This window comes from Schistocerca americana, chromosome 6 (assembly GCF_021461395.2).
Source record: "Schistocerca americana isolate TAMUIC-IGC-003095 chromosome 6, iqSchAmer2.1, whole genome shotgun sequence".
In the NCBI taxonomy this organism is placed as follows: domain Eukaryota; kingdom Metazoa; phylum Arthropoda; class Insecta; order Orthoptera; family Acrididae; genus Schistocerca; species Schistocerca americana.
The window spans coordinates 204,067,525-204,087,319 of record NC_060124.1 but is presented as its reverse complement, the minus strand read 5'-3'; the positions used below and the strand labels follow the sequence as shown (position 1 = coordinate 204,087,319).

The 19,795-nt window shown below is 41.6% G+C and overlaps 1 protein-coding gene across 1 annotated transcript in view; it reads left to right on the top strand.

Moving 5' to 3' along the window:
• The window catches only part of LOC124619765 (cell surface glycoprotein 1), a 162,334-nt gene extending 143,042 nt beyond the window's left edge, over positions 1-19,292 (top strand). Inside the window, exons 4-7 of the mRNA XM_047146347.1 lie at positions 10,454-10,519; positions 11,641-11,745; positions 12,287-12,967; positions 18,073-19,292. Of these exons, the coding sequence (XP_047002303.1) occupies positions 10,454-10,519; positions 11,641-11,745; positions 12,287-12,967; positions 18,073-18,093 (873 nt within the window). The 3' untranslated portion in view covers positions 18,094-19,292. The remainder of the gene's footprint in view (positions 1-10,453; positions 10,520-11,640; positions 11,746-12,286; positions 12,968-18,072) is intronic.
• The last annotated feature ends 503 nt before the right edge of the window (positions 19,293-19,795 follow it).

The window sequence follows — 19,795 nt, the reverse complement described above, 5'->3', positions numbered from 1 at the left end:
TATCTCAGACTGTTGACATTTCTCCTGCCACTTTGAGATTCTTGCTTGCTTTGATGTTCCTGTAGGAGTTCCAGTATCTGCCAAGAAGCTCTTTCTTAATTTCAGCTGAAGTGCTGGCTGACGGCAATATAAAGGACGTGCTTGCAAAGCCGTAGCCTTGCTTTTCTCGTATCTCGCGTCTAATTTCAGGAGGGGCTCTGCCAGCAGAACAGTGTAGGTCTTAAACAACCCGTGATGGTGAAACAGGTCTAATTAAGCGCCACATGTTTCTGGTATGACTGGACATGTACTATGCCGAAAATACATTTTCAGCACTGGAGTAACTTGGCGCTAATTCTCGCGGTGCATGGGTGAGTCCCCCACGTACTACCTGTTAGTTTGCACGTTATGTTGTTTCTGGCACACACTCACTTTCATTTTTAGGCAGTGTTCCTTATATGAAAGTGTAGAGCGCAGTCACTCCCAGATATTCCTGAGTCGGGTAGTTACACTGTGAATTTTGGCAGGGTTCAGCTTCGGGTGATCATTCTCTAAAGCAGGTGGTAAATTCTTCCGCAATGCATGGAAAATTCTAGAATCAGCCTTCATCCAGCGTGTAAGTGAAATGGCAGACTGTACACAGCCTGTCCAGAAAGTTCGGACACTGGTTTGCTTCTTGGTGCAGTAGCGAAAGTCGTAGTAGTAGCCACCGTGGCAACTTGAACGACTGTAAACAGATGACGCGTTTGACCAGTCGGTGGTGAGCAGGCAGTGTTAAGTATTAGACCTGCGGTGGTAGTGCGTCGGCGTTGCCACAGATCGCAGTGGAGCGACATTTCGAAATAACGTTGTTTTCCGGAATGTATTAAAGAGAGAAGGGTGTTTAAAATTTTTCGCGCACCTCGACTCCCGAATAAAAACGAGGTGGCGCGTACGCCTGTCGCTTCTTGCTTAAAATGCAAAAGGCGGACAATTATTTTTAAGAAAAATGATTACGGGTGACGAGACTTCGTGTTATCAATGCGAACCTACAGGGAGCAGAAATAGATATGAAGGGTCCACGCTATGACGACATAACCGAGCACAAATTGGAACTCGCCTCTGTGTTCAAACAACTCCATTACTCCTGGCCTTGAGGCATGGCGCGTTATCTTGTTAAGAAATGCAACTGCCGTCGGGAAGGGAGTGTAAGTGGTCTGCAGCCAGTGTACGATACTCCTGGGTCGTCGTGGTGTCTTGAACAAGCTCCACTGGGTCCATGGATGGCCACGTGAATGTACCCCAGAGCATAATGGAGCCGCCGCCAGTTTGTCTCCGTCCTGCAGTACAGATGTCAAGCTGCTGTTCCCCTGAAAGACTACGGATTCGCGCCCTCCCATCGGCATAGAGGTGGTATCGGGAGTCATCAGACCATACAACGCTCTCTCACTTTGCCAACGTCCAGTGCCTAGTCATGTGTCCATTTAATCGTAATTGCCGATGTCGCGGCGTACACACACACACACACACACACACACACACACACACACACACACACACACACACACACACAAACGCGCGCGCACTCTGCCCAGCTTTGTCGGACATTAGTTCCGTCACTTTTATTATGATGATCGTTTCTTCCTATGTATGTCGGCGTCAGGAAAATATTTTCGCGTTGTGAGGGGGTTTTCATCGCAACGAGAAACGCATTTTAGTGACGTCCACCCCATATCCTGTATCATGTGACTCCCCCTACTTCTCGATAATACAAAACGTGCTGCTCTTCGTTGAACTTGCTCGATGCACTACGTTAATCCTATTCGGTATCTGGTAAGGATCCCACACTGCGCAGTGTAAAGTCTCTTCAGAAGATCTGTTGCATCCTGTGTTTTGCTAATAAATCGTAGTCTTGGGTTCGTCTTCCCACAACATTTTTTCCTTCCAATTTTTCTTCTTAATTGTAATTTCCAGGTATTTAGTTGAATTCACGGTCTTCAGATTTGACTGATTTATTGTGTAACCGAAGTTCAACGAATTCCTTTTAGCACTCATGTGGATAACTTCACACGTTTCGTTATTTAGGGTCGATTGCCAATTTTTGCACCACACGGATATCTTTTCTAAATAGTTTCGCAATTTGTTTTGGTCTTCTGATGACTTTACTAGACGATAAGCAGCAGCATCATCTGCAAACAACTTAACACGGCTGCTCAGTGTGTCTACTGAATCGTTCATATACAAGGTGTTCACGTAAAAGCAAACAAGACATAGAGGATGCTCCACTGAACAATTTGTGGCAGGGAACCTGAGGTTGAGGAATTCAGCTTAGATGATAGGAATAAAACCACATTACTGTGTACCTTCCTGTTTACATTAGTTAACTGCAAATACCATCATCGACACAATGAACGATCATTTGTACTGTATAATACAAAATGTGCTGAAACTGACGGCCATCAACCTCAATGCAAACATGACACCGGCGAACAAGTTTATGACGCACGCTGGCAAACATCCTTGGCGTTATTTAGTCACACCACAGGCAGCTACAGTTCTAGCAGTTAATACCATCTCCGTATCCACTGGGGCCTCACACACAAGTGACTTTAGATACCCCCATAGGAAATAATTGATTCACCTCAGTTGCCCTCGCAGGCCATGGAAAAGGACCTCCCTTTCCAATCAGGCGACCAGGAAATACTTCCTAGTAATCAGGCTCGTCGTCCTCGTTTACTTGCAGGAAATGGAAAAGTTCACTTCCATATCTCATTAACCTGGCTCTCCGACCCCCAGGTACCCTACCTCAAATTGTTAAGTGGAGCATTCTCTGTCCTGTTAAATTTTTTTGCACGCTCTTACGGAACCCCATTGTAGAAAAGGAATAGCCGAGCGCCTGTGATATTAACTTGGGGAACGCCAGAAATCATTCGGTTTTACTCGATGACTTTCCGTCAGTTACTACGAAGTGTGATCTGTGACAGGAAATCACGAATCTACCTTAACCGAGACGATATTCCAGGAGCGCGCAATTTGATTACAAGCTGCTAGTGAGCTACAATGTCAGAAGCGTTCTGGAAATGTAGAAAAACGGAATCAATTCGAGATCCCTTGTCAATAGCAATGAACACTTCGTGTGAGTAGAGCTAGTTGTGTTTATTAGAATGTTTCTGAAATCCGTGTTAACTGCGTGTCAGTAGATTGTTCTGTTCGAGCTATTTTATAATATTCAAACACAATACATGTTTCAAATTACTGCTGCATGTTGTTGTTGTTGTTGTTGTTGTCTTCAGTCCTGAGACTGGTTTGATGCAGCTCTCCATGCTACTCATCCTGTGCAAGCCTCATCATCTCCCAGTACCTACTGCAGCCTACATACTTCTGAATCTGCTTAGTGTATTCATCTCTTCGTCTCCCTCTACAATTTTTACCCTCCACGCTGCCCTCCAGTACTAAATTGGTGATCCCTTGACGCCTCAGAACATGTCCTACCAACCGATCCCTTCCTCTAGTCAAGTTGTGCCACAAACTCCTCTTCTCCCCAATTCTATTCAATACCACCTCATTAGTTATGTGATCTACCCATCTAATCTTCAGCATTCTTCTGTAGCACCACAGTTCGAAAGCTTCTATTCTCTTCTTGTCCGAACTATTTATCGTTCATGTTTCACTTCCATACATGGCTACACTCCATACAAATAGTTTCAGAAACGACTTCCTGACGCTTAAATCTATACTCGCTGTTAACAAATTTCTCTTCTTCAGAAACGCTTTCCTTGCCATTGCCAGTCTACATTTTATATCCTCTCTACTTCGACCATCATCAGTTATTTTGTTCCCCAAACAGCAAAACTCCTTTACTGCTTTAAGTGTCTCATTTCCTAATCTAATTCCCTCAGCATCACCCGACTTAATTTGACTACATTCCATTATCCTCGTTTTGCTTTTGTTGATGATCATCTTATACTCTCCTTTCAAGACACTATCCATTTCGTTCAACTGCTCTTCCAAGTCCTTTGCTGTCTCGGACAGTATTATGTCATCGGTGAACCTGAAAGGTTTTTATTTCTTCTCCATGGATTTTAATACCTAAGCCGAATTTTTCTTTTGTTTCCTTTACTGCTTGCTCAGTATACAGATTAAATAACATGGGGGAGCGGGTACAACCCTGTCTCACTCACTTCCCAACCACTGCTTCCCTATCATGCCCCTCGACTCATAACTGCCATCTGCTTTCTGTACAAATTGTAAATAGCATTTCGCTCCCTGTATTTTACCCCTGCCACCTTCAGAATTTGAAAGAGAGTATTCCAGTTAACATTGTCAAAAGCTGCATATCGACGTTAATGGCATGGACCTGTAATTCAGTGGATTGCTCTTATTTCCTTTCTTGAATATTGGGGTCTTTTGTGAAGTTTTCAGTTTTTGGGTTAGGATCTTTCGTCGAGCGATAATTATGGAGCTATTGCATAAGCATTGTCTGAAAGGAACCTAAAATCTGTACTAGAAGCCTCGCAGTTAATGACTGTACAAACGGCAAGGATGATATCGCTGCGAGCGGACGACGACACGGCAGACAATAAGCGGCGCGTTGCTCGGAGGGAGGGCGTGTCCCCACGGGAGACCGGGCGCCGGGAATGTCACCGTGAAACGCGATCCGCCCGTTCGGCAGGCGACCAATGGCAGGCGCTCTTTGTGTGTGGCGCTGCGGCGGCCGCCGCTTCCGGAAGCTCGTGTCCCGACCTCTCGGAATGCCGCGGCAGGGTAGGCCGGTGCGGGGGGTGGGGACGGGGTATTTCGGTTCGTGGTGCTCCTCGAAGGCCGGGCCGCCGAGGAGGAGGGGTACTGGGTAAATATAAAAGTGCGCGAGCGGCCGTGCCGGGCGCCTAGTTCCGCCACCGCCGCCGACGAGAGGGAGCGCCGCCCTCGCAGCCCGGACACGCTGTCGCTGGTACTGGTGCTGCTCTGCCTTGGGCTCGTCGGCGTCGCCGCGTGCTTCCTGGGAGCCGTGCTGTCGCGAGCCGCCATGTCGTCCGCGGCCGCCCCCGCCGCAGACACCCCTGCCGAGCAGGCTGCCGCAGCCGCCACCCCCGCCCCCGCCAAGCCTGAGCCCGTCCAGCCCCCAGCGCCTGCCTCTGAACCCGCTGCAGCTGTTCCCGAACCTACCCCTACCCCTACCCCTGCACCTGAATCCTCACCGCCGGCTGCAGTCGCGCCTGAACCTGCACCCGCTCCCACAGCCGCACCTGCACCTGAACCTGCGTCTCCAGCTGCAGCTGGTCCAGAACCTTCACCCCCAGTTGCGGTCGCTCCCGAACCCGCTCCCGCTGCTGCCCCCGTTGCCGAAGTGATCCCCGACCCGGAGTCTGCTCCCATGGCCGCGGCTTCTCCGACAGAAACCCCTGCCGCCCCTGCTCCTGCCCCAACTGCTCCTGAATCCACTACTCCACCAGCTTCAGAGACGGCTGCAGCCGCTACGCAAGAAGCCGCACCCCAGAAGGTAGGGGCGCTGTTTAGTAGCCGGTCGTCACTTATCCTGTTGCTCTGGTGCTTTTCGTTAGTGTAGAATTAACAAAAATGTCAGCGTAGATTTTTTCCAGTTAAAACTGCAGCCGAGTGTCATTTCTTAAATTACGCTATAGGAAATAATGCAACCAGCCTTTCAGAAATGATTTTATTGTACCATTGCTAGTATCGGGCCTGAGACAGATGGTACGGTGGACATTTGTTATATTTTAGTATGCAAATGTAAAACTGTATATAATTATAAACAAAGTAAAATTTTATGTAATTTTACTCTGCTATACGCTGTAGACACATCCCTCGATGATTGTGTTCAGGAGTCCTTTGTCTTAATAGATGGCCTGTAAATTGCACTCTTTTATCAATGAAACTCCAGAAGCTTCTCTTCTCACCTGCTCTTTCCAGAACCACTTCGTTTGTGACCTTGTCGATACATCTTATTTTGAGCATGCGTCTTTAGCACCACATTTCAAAAGAATTTAGTTCTGGTCTTCCTCTGTCCCGAGAGTCCATGTTTCACACCCGTAGCATGCCACACTTCACACACGTGATTTCAAAAATCTTTTCCTGATTTCAAGGCTGATGCTCTTAGATGTTAAGATGTTTTTCTTGTTAAAAGCAGCCTTTGCTTGAGCAATTCTACTGCTCACTTCTGCCTTGCTCCTTCCATCCCTGGTAATATTACTGCCCAGATAAGTAAATTTATCAACTTGTTCAAGCAATTCATTGCCTACATGAACTTGGACTTTCACTTGATGGTACAATAAAATAATTTCTAAAAGACTTGCGGTGGGTTGCATTATTTCCTACAGTGTAATTTACGAAAACAGCTGTGCTGGTCGACCAAACTGCATAAAACATTACGTAATAAGGGGATATTAAACTTTGAAAATCATTTTGCTTTGAGACCCTTCCATTGGTCTATGCTAACGTAAAACCTATATCGTATTGTGGGTCAGCCTTGGTGGAAAAACTTGAGTTTTTTTATTTATCCCCAAACTAGTTTCAGCGACAATATCGCCATCAGTGGGTTCTTCAATTCTAAAACAAGACAAAAATAGCACACCTATAAACACTGTAAAAGGTGTGACCGTTTGGTTCCAAAATATTATGTTCTGTTCATCGCGTCTTAGTACCTTACTCGCTTCACATCACAGTTTGGTTTTTACGTTTGTTGCCGCCATTTCTGGCTTTTTTCTGCTTTCTTTGCCGTTTCTAAGGCGTACAGCATGTTATCTGCAACTGTGTAAGTGGCTGTTAGTAAAAAAATATGAAAGTGTTGGGGTTGCTGGAGTGTTGTGGATACAGTTTTGGCGTGTGTAATATGTTACGTACTCACGTTCGTTAGAGTGCTTGCAGGTGCTTTTTAAAAACAGAAAAACACAAGGTGCCAAATGTTGTATGTTTGTGTTTAAAAGCAGCTGCAAGTTGTCCAACGAACGTGAGTACATGATGTGGCCGAGCTGTTCTAGGCGCTTCAGTCTGGAACCGCAACGCTGCTACGGTCGCAGGTTCGAATCCTGCCTCGGGCATGGATGTGTGTGATGTCCTTAGGTTAGTTAGGTTTAAGTAGTTGTAATTCTAGGGGACTGATGACCTCAAATGTTAAGTCCCATAGTGCTTGGAGCCCTTTGAACCAGTTCCGAGTACATCACAAACTACGTAACAACCTAGTACACACCAAAACTGCGGCGCCACAACGCACCACTGGACTGGTCGACGTCTGAGCCAACGTCTTGCTGCCTCAATAACCTCCCCATCTTCCACTTGATATTTCACGCGGAGTGCATCCTTCATTGGGTCAAACAGACGGAAGTTGCGAGATCAGGGCTGTAGTGTGAGTGAGGAAGAACAGTCCAATGAAGTTTCGTGAGATCCTCTCGGATGCGCGGACTTGAGGCCTTGCGTTGTCATGGAGTAGTAAATTTGCATTTGTGTGGCGACGAACATGCTGAAGTCTCTTCTTAAAGTTCTGGACGATGGCACAATGCAGTTAGTTGATCGTTGGACCGTGAGGGATGACAACAGAATAACCCCATCACAGTCCCAAAAGACCGTCGCCATGACTTCACAGAGTGCGGCTTTCGCTTTTTCTTCGGAGAACAGGTGGTGTGGCGCCACTCGGGGATTACCGTTTTGTTTCCTGTTCGAAGTGATGAAACCCCAGTTTTCTCGCCTTCGACGATGTTGGACAAAAAAATCGTCTCGTTGAACCTCGTACCTTGTAACTTGTAAACAATTCCGCACATATGGACCTTCGTTGCTCCTCACGCTCTTATATCAGGCACTGAGGAACTCAGCGGCACACATCCTTTGAGTACAACTGGTGCACGAGTGTCAGCACTACAGTCACGTGCAGTTATGCAACGCGGTATGTGATGGTGATCCGTCGATAACCACGAATGTGTGTGTCCGCACCCGCACGTTCCAACACTGTAGGAGCCACAGCTGTGTGTGGGTGGACGGCGCACGGGACGTTGAGATAACAGACGCCTCGGCTACTACTCACTGTCCTTTCGTTCACTGCCAGGTCTCCGTAGACATTCCGAATATCTGAGGTGCTCTTTTTCTGCCAAAAGAGACCCAGGGACAGCTCTCTGCTTGGAATGCACCTCCGTTACAGACGCCATTTTGGAGGCTACATATTGCACTGTCACCTGTCTGAACTTCATGAAAGTGCAGGGGCTTGGGCGATATCATCCCACCACGCCCCATAATAAACTACGTATTTTTAACCGAAATTGTACGAGAAAAGTGTTGCATTAGGTACTGAACCCTCCTCACATATGCGCCCTATGGCAGTTTCTGAACTTATGGTGCATGACAAAAGGTCGTTGAGTATTTCTCTGGCCTTGGGAGGTGATAGAAAAAGACACACTTTAGACGAAAAGTACTATTATTCCATAAGAGGGTGATATTAAATAGATCAGGTGTAAATTCAAATGACGTGTTGTAAGATATACTCTAGTGCCTCTTGTCAGCTTAGAGAGGTTACTTTTTTCCACTGGGGTCCAGATGTGCTTGGCAGTACATTTCACCCTCCGGCCCCTGTATGTGGCGGGTCCCTCGGAACAGAGGCATCTGGCATTCTTCAGCTTTAGACATATTGGGAACTGGTAATCGGCGTCATCCGCTTTAAGATGATGGAAATTGCACAGTATGCAACGAGCGATGAAAACATTCGAATGCAAGTATGCATAAAAGTGCAGTTTCCTGTGAAGTCTCATCAGTGGACAGCAGCCGAGAGAAATTACTGTCGAAAAGTTGATGGTGATAGAGACTGGAATTTATAGGTACAAGTAACGTGAGAGTATTTGTAGTGAAGGTTCAATTTCCTGGGATAATAGTTTTGCTTCACCAGCACTGCCACCTTCAACCTCCCTTCTTGTACACCAGACTTAAAATATATCTGTTTTATATGGAAATGTTTGAGGTGTGTGATTGTACTGTAAATTTAAGAAATAATTTCTACTGCATCAGTCACTTTTTACTAATATTTAATTAACACAATGCCATTGTCAGTTGCATTAGAGTTTTATGTACATTATGTTAATCTGAACTGTGGTGAGGTTCATTTGCTCGGTGTTCCAGTAAGATTTTGTATTGGAAAAATAACCATTTTAGCTGGAAACTGAGTTTTCTGGCACTTGGAGCACAGTAACAAACGCATGACAGGTTAACACGTTTACATTCCTAATGTTTATATCATGGTCTCTGGAATGATGTAAACATCTGAATGTGAAACTGTTAAGTTGTGATGTGTTTATTACTGTACTCTGACTGCCAGGCAGCTAAATTTCAAGCAAAAATGGTTATATTTACATGAAGTACCTTTTTGCTGTGGGGAGAAAGGCTGGAAATAAGATTTATGCTGAAGAAAAAGTATGTAGGTAATAGTGCAGAAGAAAACTTGTTTCGCGTGCTAGATAAGGAGGCATCGAAGGTGTATGCATGGAGTTAGAGATAAGTAGACTGTTACAGCTGAGGGTGCAATTACTTCTTGCAGCACTGGCTTTAGTTATGTCAGATGTTTTGTTAGTGGAGAAATTAGTTCTGTGACTAAAATTTGTCAGAAAATGTGTTTTACTGAATTTGTATTTGGCATCAGTGATTTGGTCTTTTCGTAGGTTGATATGTCATTGTAATAATTATCTTAGACAAAGATATATTAAAATATTTTTAGCACAAAGAGAACATACAATGTTACTACAGTCGTTAGCACTTCTAATACTTCCAGCCGTTGGTGGTAGTTACAGATTTAAAGGAAAATAAATATTAGTGCAAGAGACAGGACAGGACAGAAACAAACAAGATAAAAATGTAGTGCGTTGTTAAAAAGGGAGGCAAGCTGGTAGTCATGGGATTCACATCCTCTCCCATCCTGTCAGTTTTGAACAGCCTAAAGTTGTCATTATGGTGCTCATCCTTCCAGAATAAAACTTTACTTCAGGAAGCAATGTGCATTTAAGTTATTACTTTTAAGTTATTACGGAAAACCTGTCTTTACCTTAGAGTATATAATAAATATTGATAGATACAGCAGTCACAGTAAATAACATTTACTATTCTGTGAACTATAAGCAGCTCATGAGAGGATGTTAATAATAATAATAAAAAATATGGTTAATTTGGAGACAGGTTCTACCTATGATGCCTATTAAGATGTGTAGGAGCAACTGTTAGAATGCATACTGTAATAAAAGGCACTGGTGTTGGCCATAAGGGAAGAGCAGCATCCAGATGCCAGTAATTTACTTGCGTGCTTCAAACTGCCCAAAATTGGTATTGACACTAAACATCACCATCACATATGCAGTGCGATAGGTTTTCTACGACACTTACACATGACAAAAAGTACAATAATTTTCCTAACTTTGTACTAGGAACAGCTGTAATTGGATTTTTCTTAGATTATTAAATAATTCTGTAAATAAATTTATTCTTGCTGATCTCGAGGGAAATCTGCCTGCAGGTTGCAGAAGAGAAGACCGATGGTGCTAGCACAGCAGAAATGCCAGCAGACACAGCTGCACCACAGGTATGATATGTGAGCTCAGCCTGTCTTTATCTCTGCAATATAGTTAATATTAATATGCTTAGCCACAATAGAAAAGGGTTCAACTGGCTCTTGTGACCAGTACGTGGATGTTAAGATTCCATTTGAAACACAATGTTTGTTTCAGCCATTGACATTCTACAGACATCTCTTTATCATAACAACAAAATTGTGATTGCACCATATGTGCATACACATTTGTCCACTTTTCCTTTCATAAAATATTTTTAATTCTTGTTATAGATATGTTTCCTTTGATCCCGAACATTTGGATGAGATTGTTTTTATTGAAAGTTAATTAGTTCAGGAGATACTGTAATTTAACCATAAAATCATTAAGATACAAAAAAAGTGTCAAAATTAAAGCTTAACAACCAGCAACATCGTAAATTTCGTAAACCAGGTGGTCTAGATTTGAAAAAATTAGTTTACCTTAAGATTAGATAGTTGAAAAGTTATATATTGACACCACCAAATTTTATACTATTTCATATTTCTAAAATCTCTGTTAATATTTTAGCTCAATTTTCTGAATACGTTGTTCTTAAATCTTGGATTTTAAGGGAAATATTCAAAAATCAAACTTGTTAGATTATGAAATCAGCCCTATTAAAGTTTGGGTAGAATTAATTGCAAATAGTTAGAGATCAAAAACTAGTGCCTTGTGTTTTGCAAAACATTTTATACATTGTTTATTGGTCATAATTTGGTATGGTTAATTCTAAAATGTTCTGTTTTAGCATTAATCTATTTAATGTTTTATTGTAATTACAAAAACATGAAGTTGAGAATTGCTGCCAAAAGGTGTGGGTGTAAGTAGTGGAACTGAGGGTGGAGGAGGCTGTTGGGCAGTGTGTTCATAAGGGAATGGAAACTTGTTTGAACAGTGTAATATCTGGCATGTATGAATGCTATGAAAGTAATAAAGGACCAGACAGGGAAGTTTCATGTTCTCCTGTTTCATAGCAGCAGGCCTGGATTTGTGCGTGAGTGCCCCCCCCCCCCCCCCTCCCGCACACGCACAGAGAGAGAGAGAGAGAGAGAGAGAGAGAGAGAGAGAGAGAGAGAGAGAGATGTAATGTTTATGTAATTAATTCTTTCAGGCGGATTCGTCATCGGTGGAAGTGGAAGTCAAATCAGAAGTACCATCTTCACCAGATGCAAAAGAACCAGAAGTTTCGGCTCCAAATGAGGCACCAGCCCAGGAAGTAAGTACTGTAGTTACTCCAGCAAAAAACTTTGAGCAGTGATCTAGCTAGTAATAGCTTGGTTTCCTAAACATCACCGTGGTTACAGTCTATAACAGTGAGGTATGTCACAGAGGAATATAAACAATGGTTGGAGGGAAAGGTGTAAAGCTGGTGTGTGGCAGATCTCACAAATTAAGTAGCCAATCGTGACTGAAAAGTAATAGTCTATAATTTCATACGAAGCTGGTACTTTCAGGGAGTGCTAAAGTTCAAACAGATGCAAAAATTAGTGCCTAAACCTTAGGTTTTGTTTCCCTCTAAATGAGGTAATTTCCTTGGATAATCATGAAGCCCACACAGTCTGTTAAAATAATTTTACTAGTATCTCACATGCACTGGAGCTACCATAATAAGAAGTTAAACTGCAGGTTTTTACTATTGCCATTAATTTCTTAAATCTTCGATTCAAAGCAGCATGATCAGCTGAAATGAGCTTATGTATGGGTTATATTTTCTGTACCTATAAGATTTCATTTTAATTTGGTACTTACTTTTTCAGGCTAGTGCAACAGAAACAAATTCAGAAATTAAACTGGAGAAAGAGGAGCCAGCTAAAGTTGAGGAAGTAGCTCCAGCAGTTCATTCAAATCCACCACCTGCTGAAGAACCAAAATCTCCTCAGCCACCGGTCGAGGTGAAGGTCGAAGCAGCATCTCCCGAAGCGCCAGTGCTAGCAGCAGCTGCCTCTCCTGTAGAATCTGTTGAAAGCACAAGAGAGGTCGTTCCCCCAGTTGAGACATCACTGCCTGCAGCACCGGCTTCCCCCACACCAGCTTCCCCAGTACCAGCTAAGACAGCAGAAGGACCGCAGATCCCGGCAGAGGTGGCTGTGTCGCCAGTCTCGGTGACTCAGCCTGAATTAGCAGATAGCCCAGTTCCAGAAGCAAAGGTCTCCTCTGAAGTACCAGAGGTTCCAGCAGCTGTAGAGCCTCCGTCAGTTATCCCTCCTGTGCCAACAACTCCGGAACCACAGCCACAGCCACTTCCACAGGAAGATAAGCCAGAGAATTCTCCTGCACCAGAAGTACCAGCTGCTCCCACACCTGCTGCCGCTGCTGCCACAACTGATAATGTCGTACAGTCATCAGAAAATGTTACAGTTGTGGCCGTAGATTCAGCAGCAGTACCTGCTGAAGCAGATTCTGCAGTTGCCTCAACAGACTCTGGTACAGACACGCAGGTACGTTACAGATGTTTACATAGAAGCTGTGTGGCTTTAGTAGTTAGTTTTGCCTGAAAGAGAACACACCTGTGTACTACTTAAATTCCCTTTTTACTTGTGGTAGGATCTTACTTTTTCTACCTTCTAATACTTGGTTACCCAAAAGCACCCTAATCATTGTGTGTGCATCCAGATTTATTGACCTCTGGCTAATCTTGGAGGACATTGCTGACTTTGAGTAAATATACCTTTGCCATAATTTTCATAGCTGTGAAGAATAACAATATGTAACTTTTAAATATCGAAGACTCACATTGCAGTCGTTGGATGTTGAAATTTAATTCTTGAGAATACAGTTCAAATTGAGGGTTCTTCATATTAGCACTACATTTGCAGATTCCTGAATTCCCACAAAGCTTCAGTTTTTGATACTGCTTGACAATGGAAAATAAGGTATCTGTAAAGCACACAACTGTCCTAAATAACTGTTACAGCACTTAGGTTTCCCCATGCAGCTAATAAAGAAAACTGCTGTGTATAATCTATGCCAGTAGAAATACAGTGTTGACTGAGAATGTGTGTCCCAAATATTTTTGAAGTGTAAGAAAATTGTCAAATTGTTGGAGTAAGATAGGATAGTGGATAATCCCACAAAAATCAGTATTCCTCATTGTTCTGCAGATACAAACATTAATGTTGCAGAAGTTTTGGAACTGTGAAGCATAGTTTCTGCATTGGTAAACAATACATTGTCTCAGCTCGATGCTTGGTGTCCTGTAAAACTGAGTACCATCTTGCCTGCACTTAGTATGAATTTACACTGATGTTCAAAATTTCTTAAACTATATGACAGAGTGGTTGGCCATACTTCTCTTAAGAAAAGGTTCTTACATAAATCCATCCTTGCAAACTGTCATCACTGCAGTGCCAGTTTTGTAGAAGTGTAATGTGCCTTGTTTTTTTTCTAGTCTGCTTTATAACTATGTATGCCAAAAGAGGGGCAGCAGCCTCTTCAGTAGTTGCAGGGGCAACAGTTTGGATGATTGACTGATCTGGCCTTGTAATAGTAACCAAAACGACCATGCTGTGCTGGTACTGCAGACGGCTGAAAGCAAGGGGAAATTACAGCTGTAATTTTTCCCGAGGGCATGCGTCTTTACTGTATGGTTAAATGATGATGGTGTCCTCTTGGGTAAAATATTCCGGGGGTAAAATTGTCCCCCATTTGTATCTTCGGGCGGGGACTACTCAGGACGACATCATTATCAGAAGAAAGAAAACTGGCATTCTACGAATCGGAGCGTGGAATGTCAGATCCCTTAATCGGGCAGGTAGGTTAGAAAACTTAAAAAGGGAAGTGGATAGGTTAAAGTTATAGTGGGAATTAGTGAAGTTCGGTGGCAGGAGGAACCTGACTTTTGGTCAGGTGAATACAGGGTTATAAATACAAAATCAAACAGGGGTAATGCAGGAGTAGGTTTAATAAAGAATAAAAAATAGGAGTGCAGGTAAGCTGCTACAAACAGCATAGTGAATGCATTATTGTGGCAGAGATAGATACAAATCCCATGCCTACCACAGTAGTACAAGTTTATATGCCAACTAGCTCCACAGATGATGAAGAGGTTGATGAAATATATGATGAGATAATAGAAATTATTCAGATAGTGAAGGGAGATGAAAATTTGTCATGGGTGACTGGTACTCAATAGTAGGAAGAGGAAGAGAAGGAAACGTAGTAGGTGAATATGGAATGGGATTAAGGAATGAAAGAGGAAGCCGTCTGGTAGAATTTTTCACAGAGCATAACTTAATCATAGCTAACACTTGGTTCAAGAATCGTAAAAGAAGGTTGTTTACATGGAAGAAGCCTGGAGATACTGGAAGGTCTCAGATTGTATAATGGTAAGACAGAGATTTAGGAACCAGGTTTTAAATTGTAAGACATTTCCAGGGGCAGATGTGGACTCTGACCACAATCTATTGGTTATGAACTGTAGATTAAAACCGAAGAAACTGTAAAAAGGTGGGAATTTGAGGAGATGGGACTTGGATGAACTGAAAGAACCAGAGGTTGTAGAGAGCTTCAGGGAAAGTATTAGGGAATTACTGACAAGAATGGGGGAAAGAAATACAGTAGAAAATGAGTAGCTTTGAGATATAAAATAGTGAAGGTAGCAGAGGATCAAGTAGGTAAAAAGATCAGGGCTAGTAGAAATCCTTGGGTAACAGAAGAAATATTGAATTTAATTGATGAAAGGAGAAAATATAAAAATGCAGTAAATGAAGCAGGCAAAAAGGAATACAAATGTCTCAAAAATGAGATTGACAGGAAGTGCAAAATGGCTAAGCAGGGTTGGCTAGAGGACAAATGTCCGGATGTAGTGGCTTATCTCACTAGGGGTAAGATATACTGCCTACAGGAAAATTAAAGAGACCTTTGGAGAAAGGAGAACCACTTATATGAATATCAAGAGCTCAGATGGAAACCCAGTTCTAAACAAAGAAGGGAAAGCAGAAAGGTGGAAGTAGTATATAGAGGGTCTATACAAGGGTGATGTTCTTGAGGACAATATTACAGAAATGAAGAGAATGTAGATGAAGATGAGGTGGGGTTATGACACTGCGTGAAGAGTTTGACAGAGCACTGAAAGACCTAAGTCGAAACAAGGTCCCGGGACTAGACAACATTCCATTAGAACTACTGATAGCATTGGGAGAGCCAGTACTGACAAAACTCTACCATCTAGTGAGCAAGATGTAAGAGACAGGTGAAATACCCTCAGACTTCAAGAAGAATATAATTATTCTAATCCCAAAGAAAGCAGGTGTTGACAGATGTGAAAATTACTGAACTATCAGTTTAATAAGTCACAGCTGCAAAATACTAACGCGAATTCTTTACAGATGAATGGAAAAACTGGTAGAAGCCAACCTCGGGGTAGATCAGTTCGGATTCTGTAGAAATGTTGGAACACGTGAGGCAATACTGAATTACGACTTATCTTCGAAGAAAGATTAAGAAAAGGCAAACCTACGTTTCTAGCATTTGTAGACTTAGAGAAAGCTTTTGACAATGTTGACTGGAATACTCTTTCAAATTATGAAGGTGGTAGGGGTAAAATATAGGGAGCGAAAGGCTATTGGGACATGAAAGGGAAGCAGTGGTTGGGAAGGGAGTGAGACAGGGTTGTAGCCGCTCCCTATGTTATTCAATCTGTATATTGAGCAAGCAGTAAAGGAAACAAAAGAAAAATTCGGAGTAGGTATTAAAATCCATGGAGAAGAAATAAAAAATTTGAGGTTTGCGGATGACATTGTAATTCTGTCAGAGACAGCAAAGGACTTGGAAGACAGTTGAACAGAATGGATAGTGTCTTGAAAGGAGGATATAAGATGAACATCAACAAAAGCAAAACAAGGATAATGGAATGTGGTCGAATTAAGTTGGGTGATGATGAGGGTATTAGATTAGGAAATGACACTTCAAGTAGTGAAGGAATTTTGCTATTTGGGGAGCAAAATAACTAATGATGGTCAAAGGAGAGAGGATATAAAATGTTGACTGGCAATGGCAAGGAAAGCATTTCTGAAGAAGAGAAATTTGTTAACATAGAGTATTGATTGACGTGTCAGGAAGTCTCTTCTGAAAGTATTTGTATGGAGTGCAGCCATGTATGGAAGTGAAACGTGGACGATAAATAGTTTGGACAAGAAGAGAATAACTTTCAAAATGTGGTACTACAGAAGAATGCTGAAAATTAGATGGGTAGATCACATATCTAATAAGGTGATATTGAATAGAATTTTAGAGAAGAGGAGTTTATGGCACGACTTGACTAGAAGAAGGGATCAGTTGGTAGGGCATATTCTGAGACATCGAGGGATCGCCAATTTTGTATTGGAGGGAAGTGTGGAGGGTAAAAATCGTAGAGGGAGACCAAGAGATGAATACACCAAGCAGATTCAGAAGGATGTAGGCTGCAGTAGGTACTGGGAGATGAAGCTTGCACAGGATAGATTAGCATGGAGAGCTGCATTAAACCAGTCTCAGGACTGAAGACCACAACAACATGCCAGAAATAAATGGACAAGTCTTACTCACTTAAATACTCAGTCAAATCTTTGTACAAAAGTCATAAATAAATAAATACAAAACTATCAGCGCATAAAAAGCACACAAAATGCATGAAATGAAATGCCCTGTGTAACAGTATATTAATGCTTATGTAAGGAAGATATGACAGGTTTTTGTTTTCTTGCCCTTTCTGGTCTCACTTTGCCCCTTTTGTCTATATTCTACAGATGTTCTGTAACCCAAGTTTTGTGAATGAAAATTGTGTGGCCCCACAGAAAGGGTATTCCCATTGATTTGTTCGATCACATATCTAATAACTGGATTTCAACTCGCAGTTAAGTCATTCCTGTTAGTTTGAGAATTGCTCTTCACTTCTGTGATCCTACAACCCCCTGAGAAAAGATTTTGTGCAGTTTTGACTTTTCAAGATGTGAAGTAGTCTGTGGAAGGTAAATATCGTAGTCCCACTCTGTAGTGCAATTTGGAACCAAAGTAAAGATTGTATTCCCAATTGCTGTAACATTGCATTGTTGTTAGTTTGGCTTCAGTCAAATCCTGCAATTGAAATAGAACTTAGGGTTTTAACCTTTTCTGTTCTACACATTTGGAGATTCATCAGGGAAATTTTAGGTAAATGCCACTTGTAAAAATAGGGACTTTAATCACTCTATTTGTTTCTCAAACCTGGAGTCTCTTTACTTCTCATTCTGTCCTGGCACAGTGCCTTCTAATGTACCATCTATGATGCCTCCCCCTTCATACTGAACTAATACTCATCCTCACTACAGGTGGGACTCTTATCTTCCAGGGGTCTGAGTGATCCACACATTCTTTTTAATCTTCTGCAATCTAACCTTATCTCCTTTTGGCAAAGAAACTATTAAATCTGAAAGCTAGGTGTTCCCTTTACTTTTACATGCATCGGCAGTACTGCTCATTTTACGTCCTAGAAGTACACTCTGCATAGTTTTGCTATTGAGATTTTTTGTGCTTGTAACACACTGAAAACTATCTGTACATCATTAACATTGTTTCCATTTCACAGGCTAAACCAGCAGCGGAATAGGACTGAAGAATCTGTGTTGGGACTAGAGGTACTAAGTGCGCCTAAGTGAATGGTGGTGTGTGTGGCCAGTCAAGTAATGGAACATATGCTTGTGCCTTTTCTACACCATCAGTGGCATCTAATTATTTTAGCCACGAAAAGTTCACCAGAGGACCAAGACAAAGCAGGCACTAATGTGATGCCGTATGTAATTAAATCTGTATTGAAGTTAAAAAAATACTCTTACTTGACATTCTCCTTCCAAAGCATTGTCACAATATATTTACATAACATGTGTTACAAAGAGAAGTGGTTTCATGCTTGTGATGTAAAAATTTTTAAAGATATGGAGACAGCATTGTGGACGATATGCAGTTTGTAAAATATTGTAGGCAAGATTGCGAGATTTGTTTCTCATTGTAGTTCAGTAAGTGGGGGAGTGGTTCTTTCAGTGGATTCGAATGTAGATCTGAGTTGCGTCAGTTATCTTACATCACACAGGAAGCAAAATTTGATAAATTTCTGGATAATTTTTTAAAAATTATGGAAATATTTTCTTAAGATTTTGTATTATTATCTGAAGTTTTGTATGAATTTTTCTGATTTGTAGATTTAGATTTAGCAAATAAAGAATATTTTTACTGACATCTAAATTTCAGAAATTAAATTTATGAATTGTGCAGTTTTTACATTACCTTGAGATCTCTATATTATATATAAATATATATTTCTACAGTGTTTTAGCATATAATTTATATTGTACTACATTTGTATATCATTGTATTGAAAGTCTGTGTATATTAAGCAGCTGCAGAACTGACCAAGCTTACACAATTGGCAGCTACATTGCAGACCTATGCAACGAAATTAAGTGCACAAAACCTAGTGTCGTCAAGTTGTGCATTTGTATAACGTGATATTATCTTGAAAATTTTTTTCCATTTAATCTTTTGTACACATTGTCGGCCTTCATCATATGTGAAAGTATTGTTTGGCAAACTATGAGAGTGTAAAAGTCTGATACTATATTTTCAGCATTGGATTTGTGTACAGTTCTTAGTTTAAAATGTTTTACAGCATTGATATGTAATAAATATTCCCCTTTATATTTGAGTATTCATTCCCTTGTTTTGCTTTGAATCAATAGCATAAGTTATAGTGGTGCTTTGAAAGCAATTTCTCTGTATTGTAAAAGTATACATTAAAATCTGGCAAAATTCTTTCTGTGTAAAAACCTTTCCCTACACTATATAAGTTGACAGGAAAGTCACTCACCTGGAATATGAAGGGAAATAAAGTAATGATATACTAAAGGTAATTTGTTTAAAGATCAAAATAGATTAAACATTAATAAACAAGGAGTTGCCCAAAAGAGGAGGCAATTGTTTGCCGCTAAATATGTTGCATGTGAGTGCTCTTTCTTATAGACCTTGCCTGTTTCCAATAATTTCTTCGACCATTCTTGTGCATGGGATGTTCATATCTGAGTACCATGTAACTCCTCTGATTATTACTCAGCAATGTACATAAAGCACAAAGTGGCCACACACTAACTTCAGGAACCAGCTGTTAGAGGGGAAACTGTTTATGAACTTTATTGGGTCAATGAATATTCATATAATAAACAATACTGTAACATATGGAAAAAATGTAATCATATCTGAAATGACCACTTAGATCATAAAATATTATTAAAAGAATGAGGGCAAGTAATTATCAGATC